The sequence below is a fragment of the Muntiacus reevesi genome, chromosome 17 (assembly GCF_963930625.1).
Source record: "Muntiacus reevesi chromosome 17, mMunRee1.1, whole genome shotgun sequence".
Taxonomy (NCBI): Eukaryota; Metazoa; Chordata; class Mammalia; order Artiodactyla; family Cervidae; genus Muntiacus; species Muntiacus reevesi.
The window spans coordinates 57705432-57720702 of NC_089265.1; the positions used below are offsets into that span (position 1 = coordinate 57705432).

General features: G+C 43.7%; 1 protein-coding gene across 1 annotated transcript; it reads right to left on the reverse strand.

Annotated features, from left to right (window-relative positions):
- Positions 1-700: 700 nt before the first annotated feature.
- On the reverse strand, positions 701-5505 carry EXOSC3 (exosome component 3). Its single transcript, XM_065907781.1, has 4 exons — positions 5151-5505; positions 4122-4271; positions 2207-2358; positions 701-1150 (listed from the first exon to the last, which is right to left on the reverse strand). The coding sequence occupies exons 1-4, from the start codon at positions 5472-5474 to the stop codon at positions 949-951; spliced, it is 828 nt and encodes a 275-aa protein (XP_065763853.1). The 5' UTR covers positions 5475-5505; the 3' UTR covers positions 701-948.
- Between the last annotated feature and the right edge of the window lie 9766 nt (positions 5506-15271).

A 15271-nucleotide genomic window follows, 5' to 3' on the forward strand; every position in this document is an offset into this window, starting at 1 on the left:
CTGAGAACCACTGACGTGGATCATCTGTCAGGCTTCATTTTAAAATACAAATTTCTTCTCCAACTCCCATCACAAACCTCTACTGTTTTTTCAAAACCAACAGGTAGTTTTTTTGTTTGGCTTCCCAGAAATGATTTTAACAAAATAAGATCTGGCTAGACTTGGAATCAGAGACCTTCATCATAGTGTTATCTATAGAACAACAAAAAACTACACCTATCTAAATATCCTATAACATGAAAATGAAATATTATACAATTGTTGAATTTTTAATAGCAATCACAAAATATATTACATGTTGTTTGAAGTGGACAAGGTATATAATAAAGTGATATATAAAGTATAATCCCATAGTTCCAATTTGAAAAACATACATTCACATATAGTAGTTGAGAATGTAGGCCAAGTTAATCCATGCCTCAGTTTCTTCAACTAGAAAGTTAAATGTCTTTGGAGTTACCAATAAGTGAATCAATCCATGCAAAACACTTGGAACCAATAATTGTTAGCTGCTACATACCCATTAACTAGTGGGATTACAGGTGGTTTTTGTTTGCTTTATATTTTTTTATGTATTCTGCATTTTCTTTGGTGAACATATTTTACTATCAGAAAATAATTTTATCTTAATGCTCACTTCCACTTACAGAAGCTACACTCTAGCAAAGTAAGGGAGTTAACATCAATTAAACCGTAACAGTAACTTTAGTAAACTTTATTGTCAAAAATAAAACCTACATCATGGCTTCATGATTTTTCTCACCCATAAGAATCTGGGTGGCAACCGGTAACTTTTTAAAAAATATTTTATTTAGGACTGTATTAGACAATATGTACATTCACATCTAGTCTCCTGAAGATTTACTGGGAAACTCACCTGAGAAACATCTTTCCCAGGAAACCCTGTCTCTTGGTTCTGCTGACCCATAAAAAAGCCCACATAGGTCTTCAGCTCTCTGCCAATCTGGAGAAGATTTGTTTTCTTTGATCTGTTGTCATGTGTTCACAAGCTTCTAAAATGTTTGCCAAAATCAGAGTCTGCTGAATGGTTTTTGCCTTAACCCATATTCTTCCATTCATTCCAAATACTATCTCCAGGGGGTAGAGTTTTCCCACTTCTTGTAGGATTTCGCAGTCTGGAGCTAACAGCCTGGTGAGGAAGGGAAACAACAAAACTTTATAAAGTGGCAGTGTGTGCCCTGACTTTACTTTAGGGGACTCCTTTTCTGGGCAATTCTCCACAGTCACTCAGAGTTCTACCAACATCATCGCAACAAGGCACATGAAAACATTTGCTCCCCTTTTTCTTCCAAGAAGCTTTATAACCTACAAGTATACCAAAGGTCACAATGGTGGGCTATCCTCTACAAAGAAACCAAACTCCCTATGCCACCAACTTTATATAAATATATAAAGTTCTTCCTTCACATTGTCAGAGCATCTTAATTCAAGACTTTAGAACTGTAGCTTTTTTATTGTTTCTGGTGCTAAAAAAACACTTTAACCTGTTTTCCTGACCATGTAAATCATTCTTTGGTATTAAATTCAATACTTAATTAAGAGTGTTGACTCAAACCACAAAATACTGCTTGTTTAATAACATGCTTTAAATGTCTTGAACTAATTCTGCAAATCTGCAAAATAAGTAGCAGAGAGAGATACACAAGATAGCTGTGAACCTCAGTAGCTTTAGGAGTAAAGCCCTTTAACAGGGCATAGCTTTGGGGAGGTAAAGATCTAAACCTAACAGAGTGCCTTTGGGAACTATTAAAAGGCCAGTAAAGCAGGAGCCTTTTGTGAATGTCTGCATAAGTCTGAGGGTCACATCACTCTAGCTTAATTTGGCTCCCATTATAAGAGAAATATGATTTTGTACAATAATAAATTGGATCTGTATTCAAGTGACTTAGAAGGGGGAAGGCCAGTTTTCACATTTGGTCTGAATATATATAAGGAACAACTGACCTACCAGCAGAGAAGTCCAGATTTCATATCAACACAGAAACTATAATGACAAACATGTCTGAATTTTATGTATTCACATTGAGAGGATGGGACTAAATGCAAGAGTTAACAACTGTGCTAAAATGGATACTGATTTTAACTTTGAGGAGATACAGCCACTGTTAATAGCCAAAGATTAGTCAGCTTTCTAAGAAGGTATAATATCAAAGACAATAGGCAAGCTGGAAAGCATCAGACTTACTTTCTAATTAAGCCCAAAGTCACTTTAAAAAGCAGACCATCCTGTCCAATCACACCCATTCCATTGGCTCGTCCACAGCTGTCAATACAGACCATCTCTGGTTCCATATCTTTATTAGCAACCACAAATTGGCCATAGATGAGATCTCCAACCTACAATGATAATTAAAAACATCATTCCTCTCAGCGAACCATGATAGAGGTGCTGCTGTTGGCTCTTTTCAATAGGCATCAACGCCACTCATCTACACTTCTGTGGCTAAACAGACTACACGCCAGGATTCTCACAGTCCCGCTGGAGTTGGGTCTTAAGGCAGAATTAAAGCATGTACCCTCACCCTTCCCGCACCAGAAAATCCCCAGATTGGGAGCCTCATCAAAGCCAGAGAATACCCACTGGGGTTACACTGTAAACTACAGTAACCACTACTCACGTGTAGTTATTTAAACTTACATGTAAATTAATTAAAACGACATACTTAAAATTCAGTTTTTCAGTTGCATCAGCCACATTGCAAATGCTCAACAGCCACGTGTGACTTAGTGGCTCCCACAACACTCAGTTCATGTGTGAAACACTAAGCGTCACCGTGGAGTTTTACGCACAGCCCCGCTTTAGGGAATTACAGAAGAAATCCCTGGCATGCAAATTACTCAAAGCAAAACAGAACACTGGTAATCCACTGACTGTTCTCCATACAAGAATTACTTTAAAAACCTCAACAGTTGAACTTCAAAATGACGAAAACTGTGGAAATGGAGAGTAAACTTGTTCATTAAGTAACAACTGTTGGTGACTCAAGGAACTAGAGAAAGAACATTCTCTGCCTTTTGGAAGCATTTAGTTTCAGAGGGCAGTGGGGATATATATGTAAACAAACTTCATTCACAGCTGAATCCAGTAAGTAAGAAAAACGACTGAAAATCAGGGATGTTTTTACAGAGGGGTAGTGGTGCTCAGCCTGGGTCTTGAAAGACCAGAATGTGTTCCACAGGTTGAGAAGAGAATAAAGCAATCCAGACAGAGGGAACAGCATAAGCAAAGGTACAGGAGCGGGAAGTTATGAATTCAGTGGTGCTCTTAAATAGTTCGGTGTAATTCAGGCAGGGCCACATGGAGATACAATTATGGATGAGGGAAGACCTCTGGAAATAGTAATATGTAGGCTTTGAAGAACTTTTTCTTTTGAAGAAAAGTTTGAGAGGCTGTCAGCTCTTAAAAGCCTGGATAAAGGGGCAGAAGTGTATAGGGAGGATGCTACTAACGAGGTCACTGACTTAAGTCCAGTCAAGAGGCAGCCAAGGCCTGAACTTGCAAAGTGGAGATAAAGGGGTGGACACGTGGCAAATCAGAGAGACTTGACACGAGGGATGAGTGAGAAAAGGCAAAGAAACCAAATTTCTGGCTTGGACGGACAGGAAGTGTGTGGCCCTCCTAACCTGAAAAGCCCAAGTTGAAACTTGAAGTAGCAAGACTGCTCCTCTGTCAGCTCCAAAATGGTACTGTTGGGAAACAGTGATGTAACTGAAGCTGTGAGATACAATTCCCAGGACCCACATCCAGGAAAGATGGATGAGTGATATGGCAACTTCCACCACTGTTCCTTCCTTCCTCCCTAAGCCTCTGGCTTACTTCTTTGTCCAGTGTATATGGATGTAACAAAAAACAGATATAACCTTTCAATTCAGCAGAGATAAAAACATCCCCCAACACAGCAAATGTAAACTAAGTATGTGGCTCTGGTCCCAGAGGTGGAGCATCTGAAAGAACTCTTGAAGCCTGGAGTGATTACAAAGATGCTCCAAGATCATCCAATAGCGCTAGGAAAACAGGACAGTTCCGGTAGCCTTCTGGATGTATGACTGTTTGGGAAATGGGTATTTGTTACTTTTGAAACCAAAGGTCCTACTGTTACCTGCACATTAGGTCTGTTTCTTTTAGTTGCACCTTCAAACGCCAAGTAAGACAGAGAAGCTGGCTCACTCCCTCCAACATCAACTTTGAATATGTCTCCAGACTTAGCTGTCACTATGCCAATCACATGGTCTCCTTTCACTGGGACATACTACAAAAGAAAGAATGAGAGAACAACCATAAATGACAATCGTTTTTAAGACATTTTCAGCAAGTCCTCAGCGGTTGTTACATTTGTCATTGAAATATTTAGAAAATACTTTAAAATCCATGTGTACAAATCAACACAAACCTTACAACAAACCTGATCATATGTCACACTCCCTAAAAGAAAACCAATCACATAATAAAACTCTCAGATTTCCAGCTTCTAACAGTGGTCATTAAGTCTGTATCATCTTATCTCTGGAGAAGGCAATGGCACCCCACTCCAGTCCTCTTGCCTGGAGAATCCCAGGGATGGGGGAGCCTGGTGGGCTGCCGTCTATGGGGTCGCACAGAGTCGGACACGACAGAAGCGACTTGGCGACAGCGGCAGCAGCAGCATCTTATCTCTTTATTATCGTCAGAAACTCCCTAGCTTTTGTTTGCAAGAGTCCAGTGATAGAGGGGTCCTCACAATCAAGCAAGGCCATTCTGTTGTTAGTTTCTTCCTATGTGAAATGTCTTATTTATTCTAAGAGAACCTGAACTCCCTGTGACATCCATTCATTGAACTTGATTCTTTGGAACTCCGAAAGGCAAGTCCGCCGCTCCCTGACCTATGGGGTTTTGAAGACAATGGCCACGGCTCTGTCTCTATCCCCTTATGTGCCCTTACATTCCCAGGCTCCTTTTTCTCCTGGTCGCCCGTCTAGGGCCACGTTCCAGCTGTTCACGGTCCCTCTGAAGGAGTTGTAGAAGTACGTACAAGCCTCCGGTGGCGTTTGGCTAGCTTTATGAGAGGAAGGCTCCAGGGCCCCTTCCATGCTTCCGAAGAGTATGCTCAGCCTTCTCCCGGCCTGACAACCCCTCCGGAATCCCAGCTCACCCGCTTCTGCTGCGAGTCCACCCAGTAAACGCCACCGCCGCTGCAGCTGCCGGGTTCCTTGTGACGGAGCCGGCCGCACTTGGTGACCAGCAGTCGGTCGCCGCAGCGCCGCAAGCCAGGGCCGCACACCACGCGTCCCCGGGAGCGCGCCGCGGCGTTTAGGCGCAGCGGCCGCTCCCCTGCACCTCCTGGGCCTTCTCCGTCCTCCTGCTCTGGCAGCAGCAGCTCCTCGCCCGGCAGCACCACTTGATCTAGCACCGTCCGCGCAGCCCGCGCCCTGCAGCCAGCCGGGGACTCCGCGGGAACACCCGCTGCCTCGGCCATCGCGGCCGTCGCTATACACAGTTTCCGGCTTCCGGCTCCGCGTCCAATCGCCAGCCCGCCCAGGGCTTTCCGTTTCCGGCCGCACAGGCTTGTGGGACTTGAGCCTGTCTTCAAAGTCCGATCGCGGGGGCTCGGCGGGTTCCCTCAAGGTGGCTATGACTGTGTCTGCAGCTGGCCGCCCACCCAGCAGTCTTTCCGCAGGTCCGCGGAGAAACGCGTAGCTTGAGTCAGTCGCGGAGCCTCCTCTCCCGGTGTCTGAGAGGCACAGTGGGACATGAGACGCCGCCACCTTTCGTTTCGTGGAAACCTTGGGAACTGAGCAGGCCTTCGGGAGTTGGCTCTCCTGACTCTGCCCTCAGAGGGACCGCTCACCTTCTACCAGGAAGAGTATTCAGCATTTTCTTTTGCATAGGAAACTTTTATCGATTCACGTTGGGGAAGACCAGAGACGAATAGAAAGAAGATGAAAAGCGTTAGCCTTGCTCCCTGTTTGCTTTCTGCTAGGCTGTCAGCTAGTTCTCACTTTTTTTCTAGCGGAGGTCCTGGCACGAAATAAATAATACCTGGTGAATGAATGAATGAAAATGAATGTTGACGTCTTGGAGTGCGTTTCCCTCCCCCCCCCCCAAGATATTTACATATCACACGCATATTTCCGTATAACTGAGCTTCCCCTCCACGGCCTGGGAAAATCAGTAACTGCAGTTAAATCTTTGCTGCTGTTTTTCTTGGAGCACGCTTTAGTTGCCCAGGTGAAGAGCAGCTGAAGTGCAAATCAATAGCACATCAGGTCTGCCCTTCTGCCTTTCAAGGCTCTCACTTGAAATCACAGTTTCCTCTGTCAACCGGTACCTCCAATTAGCGTTGGTCAGATTACCCAGTAGGAGTCGGAACTCCTGGGGACTTGGGAGGGCGTGGCCCTGACCGATGGCTTTTAGCTGTCCTCTATTTCTACTGCTCATGTCTTTGAGGTATCTGCTTCCAACCTGAGTCTTTAGATTTTTAGGATTTTAGGCCATCTTTAACATCCCTTCACAATTTTATAAGACGCTGGTGAATCAACTAAATACAACGAAGTGAAAGTGAAAGTCGCTCAGTCGTATCAGACTCTTTGGACCCCAGAGACTAAACAGTTCATCGAATTCTCCAGGCCAGAATACTGGAGTGGGTAATCTTTCCCGTCTCCAGGCGATCTTCCCGACCCAGGGGTCGAACCCAGGTCTCCTGCATTGCAGGTGGATTCTTTACCAGCTGAGCCACAAGGGAAGCCCCAAACACAATAATAGAGGCCAACTGAAATGTAACTTTGGTTTTGCGACAGATTATTGCAAGAGCTATTCTTGTTTGGTTACCTTTGCAGAGGGGATGGCGTAGATAGTTTTTCTCTTCTCCCCACTCCAGCCCAGTTCCAGAGGGCCTGCATAGAGCAGGTATTCAGTGACAAGACTGCCTCTATCGCAGCTGGCCCAAGGCCCCGCTGTATGGCACTCCATGACCTGAGGTCCCGGCCAGACAGAGGTCAGGAAATGACCCCTGGATTGTCCCTCACGCACCCTCACGTCAATAGAGGAGCCTCTGTCCGAGACGTGGCCCAAATCTGGCTGAGGAGGTCTACCAAGGGCACTTCGGGGCGGTGTGTCCGCACGTGGGTGTCAGTCTGGTACAGTGGCAAGCATGGGTCTGGGAAAGAGCAGTCACCTGAGACGGGAAGCTCAGGCCCGGAGGGCGGGTCGAAGGCGCCTGGAGGGCGGTGCCTGCGCGACACGCCCAGAGGGCGGAGCACGCCCCAGGCATCCTGGCCTGCGTGTCGCGGGCCGCAGTGTTGGTGCTCTGCCGTCTCGGCGTCGTGCACGTGGCCGTGGTCGGCGCGGCGGGCAGGCCCCGGGGTGCTGAGGTCAGCCCGCGTGAGAGGGTGGAAGCCGAGACCGCAACCGAGAGTGCGGAGCCCGGCCCAGAGCCGCGGACCCGGACTCAGGCGGTGCGGGTGGGGTGTGGGGGCTCGTTGAGAAGCTCGCTTTTAGAGTGGCGCATGCAGCCTTTTTGGATGTGAAAGTGGCCGCTGCGATTGGTCGACGGCGCGCCTTTCAGCGTTGAGGCCGCGCGTGGCTTTGCGCTGGTGCGTGGGGTCTCCGGGCGTGTCCACCAGGGGGGATTAGGCCAGCTGCCTGTTTGGGGCACTTGCGGGCCTGGAGCCTCTGCAGCAGGGGTGGAACTGTAGCCCTCGACTGCCGCTGGGACATACCGCCCATTTCTTAGCGTTTCCCTCGAGAAAATGACCGAATTGCCCTTCGGAAAGGTTGGTCGAGAACATGGCCTTCTGGACTTCTGTTTAGAAATCTGGCTGAGAAGCTGGAAAAGTGCTATCTCACGGTTGCTCTTCTTTGTTGACTGGTGAAGTTGGGCGTTTTTGTAACTTTCAGTCAAGACTAGTTGAGCTTTTGCTCTGGACCAGGAATTGAGCTGGGCAATGAGCCGGGAAGCCAGCTGAATCATGGTCCCTGCCCTGGGGGAGATGACTGTCTCCACTTGGAAATACCAAGTGTAACTGACTATAACAACCCGATTAGGGTGTCAGCCCCGAGAGTACAAAAAGATTAAATGATTGCCTCTATGTGGGAGGAAGGTAGGAGTCAGAATAGATGTCCATAAAGAAGTAGAATTTAAATGAATCTTTAAAATTTTTTACTTCACAGGTTTCTAAAAATTACAAATGAACTGCATGCTAATTTATATACAGAAATTAATAGGAAAAGAATCCATGGAAGTGTTAATATTTTTATTCAAGTAAAGAATTTGAATGAAATGCTCACAATTATCACTACACAAGTGAGAATCTACTTGGGATAAACATTTTTTATCACAAATGATCATGGCTTGTGAAAACTAAAGAGAGCTTTAAAGGGTTTAAGAATAGCAGATGTGAGGAACAGCCATTACTCGTAGTACTTAGCTTACCTAAGCAAAAATCTCTCTCCACTGGCCTGGCCTGATTGAGACCTTGTTGTAGAGGACATTGTCATGGCTTGTCAAATGGCAGGAAGTCATTAGAAATCTGTGCCAGACTTCCCTGATGGTCCCGTGATTGAGAATCCACCTTGCAATGCAAGGGACACCTAGTGTGATCCCTGGTCCTGGAAGGTCCCACATGCTGTGGAGCAGCTAAGCCCATGCACCACAACTGCTAAGCCAGTGCTCTAGAGCCCCATGAGCTGCAACTACGAAGCCCACATACCTAGAGCCCGTGCGCCACAAGAGAAGCCACCACAATGAGAAGCCTGAACTCTCCGCAACTAGAGAAAGCTCACACGCAGCAAGGAAGACCCACCACAGCCAATAAATAAATAAATAAATCTGTGCCAGTGGAACTTGCTGGAAATCAACCCTTCAGAACTTGCTGGCATTTCTAGGAGGCGAGGGAAAACTATTCCTGGGGAGGTGTCTCTTGGAAGCATCTGTTATAAAACTGCCTAACAGCATGCTGTGATTCCACCCACCAATCAACACAGGAGCTGATGCTGGAGAAGCTGAGGTACTGCAGGAATAGGCCAGAGAGCACAGTGGAACCACCAACCAAATCTCATTCCTTCTGCAATGCTTCTGCAGGGCATTCTGCCTACAAAGCTTGTCTTCATGATAGATAGCAAAGGAAAAATGTTTTAAAGGCCCAGATCCATTTTCTCAGAGCAGGCAGTAAAGGGGGAGTTTAGAGTTCAGTGGCAATGCATTGATAACGGCCTGGAGTCTCATGAGAGGTTGTAAGATGAACAAATTCATCAGTAATAGCAGTAAGATGGAGTCTGCCTGGGCCCAGATGGCTTCACTGATGAGTTCTGCCAAATGCTTAAAGAATTAATAGCCATTAATACAAACTCTACCCCAAAAATAGAAGAGGAGGGAACATAGCCTAATTCATTCTATGAAGCCAATATTACCCTAATATCAGTACGAAAGATATCACAAGAAAAGAAAATCATAAATCAGTATTCCTTATGAATATAAACACAAAAATCCTCAACAAAATACTAGCAAACTGAATACAGTAACATATAAAAAGGGTTACATACCATGACCAAATGGTATTTATCCCAGGAATACCTGGTCTTTTAACATCTGAAATCAATCAATATAATATACCAGATCAATAAAATAAAATCCACATTATCATCTCAGTAGATGGATGAAAGCATGTGGAAAAGTCCAGCATCCTGTTATAAAAAAAATTAAACTGAAATTAGAAAGGAACCACTTAAACCTAATAAAGAACATTTATAGAAAAACCCACAGCTAACATCATAATTAACGGTGAAAGAATGAAAGCTTTCTCCCTCGGGTCAAGAACAAGACAAGGAGGTCTGCTCTCTTCACTTCTGTTCAGCGTTGTATTCAAGATTCTATCCTGGGCAGTTTGGCAAGAAAAATAAAAGGTATCTAGATTGAAAAGAAAGAAGTAAAACTTGCAGGTGCTATGATCTGGTATATGTAAAATTCTAAGGAATCTATTTTACAATAGCAAAGAGAATTAAACATTTGGGAATAAACTTAACAAAAAAAACCACCTTAAAACCTTGGGAACTACAAAACACTGTTGAAAGAACTTAAAGATCTAGATAATTGGAAAGGTACCCTCATGTTCATGGATCAGAGGAGTTAGTGATAAACAGATTTAAAGCAGTCCCTGTCAAAATCTCTACTGTCTTCATTGCAAATTTTGATAAATGGATCCTAAAACTCATATAGAAATGCAAGGGACCTAGAGAAGCACTGCACACCCCCCCCCAACCAAAAAATACTGAAAAAGAATGAAGTTGAGAGAATTATACTTCTGCTTTCAAGATTTACTACAAAGCTTACAGTAATTAAGATAGCCAGAGGCATAAGCATAGATGTAGATGAGCAGAATACAATTGAGAATACAGAGGTAAACCCTCACAATTGTGGTCAATTGGTTTTTGACAAGGGTGCCAAGAAAATTCACTGGGAGAAGAAAAATCTTCCGGTACTATTGTCCCAAGTAGTGTTGGGACAACTGGATATCTACATGCAAAAGAAAGATGCTGCATCTGTCTCTGTTGAAACTACCAAATTTATACACACCCCTAGGATGCAGACTAGTCAAGGCTATGGTTTTTCCAGTGGTCATGTATGGATGTGAGAGTTGGACTGTGAAGAAAGCTGAGCACCGAAAAATTGATGCTTTTGAACTGTGGTGTTGGAGAAGACTCTTGAGAGTCTCTTGTACTGCAAGGAGATCCAACCAGTCCATCCTAAAGCAGATCAGTCCTGGGTGTTCATTGGAAGGACTGATGCTGAAGCTGAAACTCCAATACTTTGGCCACCTCATGCGAAGAGTTGACTCATTGGAAAAGACCCTGATGCTGGGAGGGATTGGGGGCAGGAGGAGAAGGGGACAACAGAAGATGAGATGGCTGGATGGCATCACCGACTCGATGGACATGAGTTTGAGTAAACTCCGGGAGTCTGTGATGGACAGGGAGGCCTGGCGTGCTGCGATTCATGGGGTCGCAAAGAGTCGGACACGACTGAGCAACTGAACTGAACTGAGCTGAGGATGCAGAAACTGGTATATCAAAGTCATCGCATGAAGGAATTTCTATGCCTGTGATGGAGTTTTATAACAGAAAGAGCCCCATTGCCTTACTCTTGTCAGATAATTCTCTAGCTTTATTAATACTTTATGTCACATATCCCTGCAGGAACTACTTGGTTTACTTTTGCTCTAGGCTAAAAATATTTTTGAGGAAGAACATGGTTCCCACCCTTGAAAATGTGTGTCTCACTTCTAATTTTCCTTTAAATAATGTAGATGACGAGTTCTAAAAGTCTACAAGGTTTTCAAAGGAAAAAAACAGTGGTGGCTGACAGGGGTAGGGGGAAGGGGAGTTAAAGAGTTTCTGTATGGGAAGATGAGAAAAGTTCCTCTAGTCCCTATCCGAAGAGGCAACCACCTCTTCTCCTGTACATTTAGGTCAGACTCTAGGCATTACTTAGTTATCAGAGTCTTAAAACAACTATGGCAAAAACAAAACAAAACTAAGGCAGGGTACAGAAGTTTGCTCTTCTTCCATTCTGGCAAAACCTTTTTCAAATATCACTCTAAAACTAAACATGACATTTTATACCCCCCGTACATGTAGGATTTTAAAACTGCTATACGGGCTATAAATTTCATGCACTTCAAATATACAATTAAGTTAGTTTTAGTAAATGTATCAGTACTGCAGCCATCACCAAAATCCAGTTTTAGATCACCTCAGTCACCCTAAAAAGATCCCCCATGTCCATTTGTGATCAACGTCTTTCCTACCCCAGCCCCACACAGCCACTAACCTACTTTCTGTCTCTCTAGCCTTTTCTGGACACTTTACATAGATGAAATCATACAACATGTAGTTTCTTTGTGTCTGGGTTTTTTTGCTTAGCATGATGTTATTTAGGTTCATCTATGTTTGTAGATCACTTCATGGGAAATAGATGGGGAAACAGTGGAAACAGTGTCAGACTTTATTTTTGGGGGGCTCCAAAATCACAGCAGATGGTGACTGCAGCCATGAAATTAAGACGCTTAATCCTTGGAAGGAAAGTTATGACCAACCTAGATAGCATATTTAAAAGCAGAGACATTACTTTGCCAACAAAGGTCCGTCTAGTAAAGTATGGTTTTTCCAGTGGTCATGTATGGATGTGAGAGTTGGACTGTGAAGAAAGCTGAGCACCGAAAAATTGATGCTTTTGAACTGTGGTGTTGGAGAAGACTCTTGAGAGTCCCTTGGACTGCAAGGAGATCCAACCAGTCCATCCTAAAGCAGATCAGTCCTGGGTGTTCATTGGAAGGACTGATGCTGAAAGTGAAACTCCAATACTTTGGCCACCTCATGTGAAGAGTTGACTCATTGGAAAAGACCCTGATGCTGAGAGGGACTGGGGGCAGGAGGAGAGGGGGACAACAGAGGATGAGATGGCTGGATGGCATCACTGACTCGATGGACATGAGTTTGAGTAAACTCTGGGAGTTTGTGATGGACAGGGAGGCCTGGCGTGCTGCGATTCATGGGGTCGCGAAGAGTCAGACAGGACTGAGCAACTGAACTGAACTGATGTTTGTAGAATGTATTAGTAGTTCATTGCTTTTTATTTCTGAATAGTATTCTACTGGGTTTGTCAAAGAGTTTGTCCAGGTTTTTCTGTAATATCTTATGGAAAAATCCAAATACACTTTTGCCACCCCAGTATTTCATGGATACACTACGTTTTGTTTATCAGTTTACAAGTTGAAGGCCATTGGGGTTGTTTTCACTTTTTGACTGTTATGAATAATACTGTTAGCATTTGCATACAAGCCTTTTTGGATGTATGAGTTCATTTCTCACAGATTGAGTACTTAAAATAGGAATTACTGGGCTTGTGATAAATTTATATTTAACTTTTTAAGAAACTGCCAAACTTTTCTAATGATGCTGAGCATTTTACATTTCTCCCACCAATATATAAAAGTCCTAGTTTCTCCACATCCTCACTAATACTGGTTATTGTCTTTTTGATTAAAGTGGGTGTGAAGTATTAATTTATTGTGGTTTTATTTTTAATTTCCCAAATAAGTAATAATGTTGAGCATCTTTTCATGTACTAAATGACCATTTGTATGACTAATCTGGTGAAATATCTATTTACATCTTTCACCCACTATTAAAATGTGTTATTTGCTGTCTTATTGAATTATAAAATATTTAAAAATATATTCTGGGTACAAATCCCTTATCAGGTACATGATTTGCAAATATTTTTTATTGGTCTGTGGATTGTCTATTCATCTTTGTAATGGTGTCTTTTGAAGCATGTTTTAAATTTTGATGATGTCCAGTGTACCAATTTTTTTCTTTTTGGATTGTGCTGTACTGGTTCCAAATCGGGAAAGAAGTACGTCAAGGCTGTATATTGTCACACTGCTTATTTAACTTATATGCAGTGCACATCATGAGAAACGCTGGGCTGGAAGAAGCACAAGTTGGAATCAAGATTGCCAGGAGAAATATCAATAACCTCAGATTGCAGATGACACCACCCTTACGGCAGAAAGCAAAGAAGAACTAAAGAACGTCTTTATGAAAGTGAAAGAGGAGAGTGAAAAAATTGGCTTAAAACACAACATTCAGAAAACTAAGATCATGGCATCTGGTCCCATCACTTCATGGCAAATAGATGGGGAAACAATGGAAACAGTGTGAGACTTTATTTTTTGGGCTCCAAAATCACTGCAGATGGTGACTGCAGCCATGAAATTAAAAGATGCTAGCTCCTTGGAAGAAAAGCTATGACCAACGTAGACAGCATATTAAAAAGCAGAGACATTACTTTACCAACAAAGGTCTGTCTAGTCAAAGCTATCGTTTTTCCATATGTATGGATATGCGAGTTGGACTATAAAGAAAGCTGAGTGCTGAAGAATTGATGGTTTTAAACTGTGTGTTGGAGAAGACTCTTGAGAGTCCCTTGTACTGCAAGGAGATCAAATCAGTCCATCCTAAAGGAGATCAGTCCTGAATATTCATTTGAAGGACTGATGCTGAAGCTGAAACTCCAATACTTTGGCTACGTGATGCAAAGAACCAACTCACTGGAAAAGATCCTGATGCTGGGAAAGATTGAAGGCAGGAGGAGAAGAGGACAACAGAGGATGGACTGGTTGGATGGCATCACTGACTCATGGACATGAATTTGAGTAAGCTCCGTGAGTTGGTGATGGACGGGGGGCCTGGCGTGCTGCTGTCCATGGGGTTGCAAAGAGTCAGACACGACTGAGTGACTGAACTGAACTGAACTGAACTATAACCGCTGGTAGTGGAACCCTGAGGCTGGGAAAGATTGAAGGCAAAAGGAGAAGGCTGTGGCAGAGGATGAGATGGTTAGCATCGCCAAGTCAATGGATGTGAATCTGAGCAGACTCCGGGAGATCGTGGAGGACGGGGAGCCTGGCGGGCTGTAGTCCACGGAGTCTCAAAGAGTCGGAAACAACTTAGCGACTGACCAACAGCAACAAAATGGAACCCAGCGTCTATATTTTAGAATCATGAGGCATCTGATATTTTTACAAAATTAAAAGAACTTTTAACCTGTAGTTCACCAATAACAGCTGTCATTTTATACTCATCTAATGTCAAGTACTGTGCCTGTGACATAACCTCAGACAGTTTCATCAACTGGCTTTTTATGTTAGCAGATGTAAGCTAACATTTTACAGACTTTTTAAAAATATGTATTTGTCCCACAGGTTTTTAAAAAATAATTGTCATTTTAAATGTGTTTTGTTATGGAAGATTCCAAACATAAAAGTTGGCAGACGACTGTAGTGAGCTTCCATGTAGCCAAAATAGAGCCCCACTGGCCACCAGTCCTGCCACATCTGTGCTCATGGGAAAAACAGTTGAGTCAACATTTAATAATCAGGCAGTTTTACTTGAAAATTTCTGATGAGCTAATCCAGAACACCCAGTATGAGTTCAAAGATTGGAAAGAATAATATCACCTTTAGGTTGTTTTTATTTCAGTGTAGTATCAAACTGGCAAACAAGCAGGGCAAACAGTCAAGGACACAGAATGACAGAATCAAGGACATAGCTGCCCCCCCCCCCCCACTTCCACAGAGATGTGTCCACAGTTCAGAGGCGGCTGTGCCAGGGGGAAAGTCCAGCATCTGGGGCTCAGTGCCCTGTGAAACTGGAAGATGGAGCTGGCTGTGTTTTCTGATTTTACCCACAATCACAGGAGGTGCTTCCTTGCTG

What these genes read in the sequence shown, in the direction of transcription:
- EXOSC3 (XM_065907781.1), bottom strand. Translation starts at nt 5,474, where the DNA reads ATGGCCGAGGCAGCGGGTGTTCCCGCGGAGTCCCCGGCTGGCTGCAGG. An exon ending in TGGACTCGCAGCAGAAGCGG is followed by an intron (nt 4,272 to 5,150) that starts GTGAGCTGGGAT and finishes TTTCTTTTGTAG; the next exon opens with TATGTCCCAGTGAAAGGAGA. An exon ending in GAAACAGACCTAATGTGCAG is followed by an intron (nt 2,359 to 4,121) that starts GTAACAGTAGGA and finishes TTATCATTGTAG; the next exon opens with GTTGGAGATCTCATCTATGG.